General features: G+C 29.6%; 1 protein-coding gene across 1 annotated transcript; it reads right to left on the bottom strand.

Moving 5' to 3' along the window:
• Positions 1 to 7: 7 nt before the first annotated feature.
• Positions 8 to 812, bottom strand: LOC105460320 (cytochrome P450 4C1-like). The gene is made up of 3 exons (XM_011706763.1): positions 751 to 812; positions 611 to 679; positions 8 to 433 (listed from the first exon to the last, which is right to left on the bottom strand). Exons 1-3 carry the CDS (start codon positions 757 to 759, stop codon positions 254 to 256), a joined length of 258 nt encoding a protein of 85 aa, XP_011705065.1. The 5' UTR covers positions 760 to 812; the 3' UTR covers positions 8 to 253.
• Positions 813 to 818: the final 6 nt, after the last annotated feature.

Genomic DNA, 818 nt, shown 5'->3' on the forward strand with positions numbered 1-818 from the left:
GCATTTAACTGTGTAAAACATAGATAAAATATGTAAAAATATAGCACGCGTATAAATGCTTAAAAAGTGACTACAGATTTAAATACTTGAATTTGTAGTGCGACGATGCGGCGCGCATGCAGTTTGCATGAAAATTCTAAGATTCACATGTATAAAATATTATTAGAGTATAAAAATATTATTATTAAGCACCAAGATCTGTTTTGTACTATGTTGACGTTTCCTCATCTTATTTAAGAAATACAATAAAAAATTAATGCGTACGTAATTTTACGTCTTCTTCAACAGTGCGTGCTATAGAAGATGCGACGGGATACAAGCGCATTCCTTCCTTTATACATCTCTCCAAATATGGTAACTGTTGCAATAATTTCATAGTAATTTTCCCTTCATGCTCTTGCATAGCAGCATCGATTTCGTTCCTAACACATTCCTATATCAAGAATAAATAGATCAAAAATACATTTGTTATTTTAATGCTTTTATATACATAAATATGACACACACAAAAAAGTATTTAAAATGTTGAACAATAATGCATTTTAATATATAATTTTGAAAATTGTTGGAAATCATTAATTCTTTGTCTAAAGATAGAGGTAATAGATACCTGAATGTCTTTATGCTCAGCTAATAGTGTCAAAATGTAGCATATAGTCATCGATGTAGTATCATGGCCCTATAATCATATTGTATTATATACATACCAAATAATTATATAAAAAGAGAAGAGAAATTACAAATATATACCGCAAACATAAAAGTGTCAACTTCTTCCCTAATATCTAAATCAGTCAGCAAACCTTCACGAGATGCCG

This window comes from Wasmannia auropunctata, unplaced genomic scaffold (genome assembly GCF_000956235.1).
Source record: "Wasmannia auropunctata unplaced genomic scaffold, wasmannia.A_1.0 LD324287.1, whole genome shotgun sequence".
Classification (NCBI taxonomy): domain Eukaryota; kingdom Metazoa; phylum Arthropoda; class Insecta; order Hymenoptera; family Formicidae; genus Wasmannia; species Wasmannia auropunctata.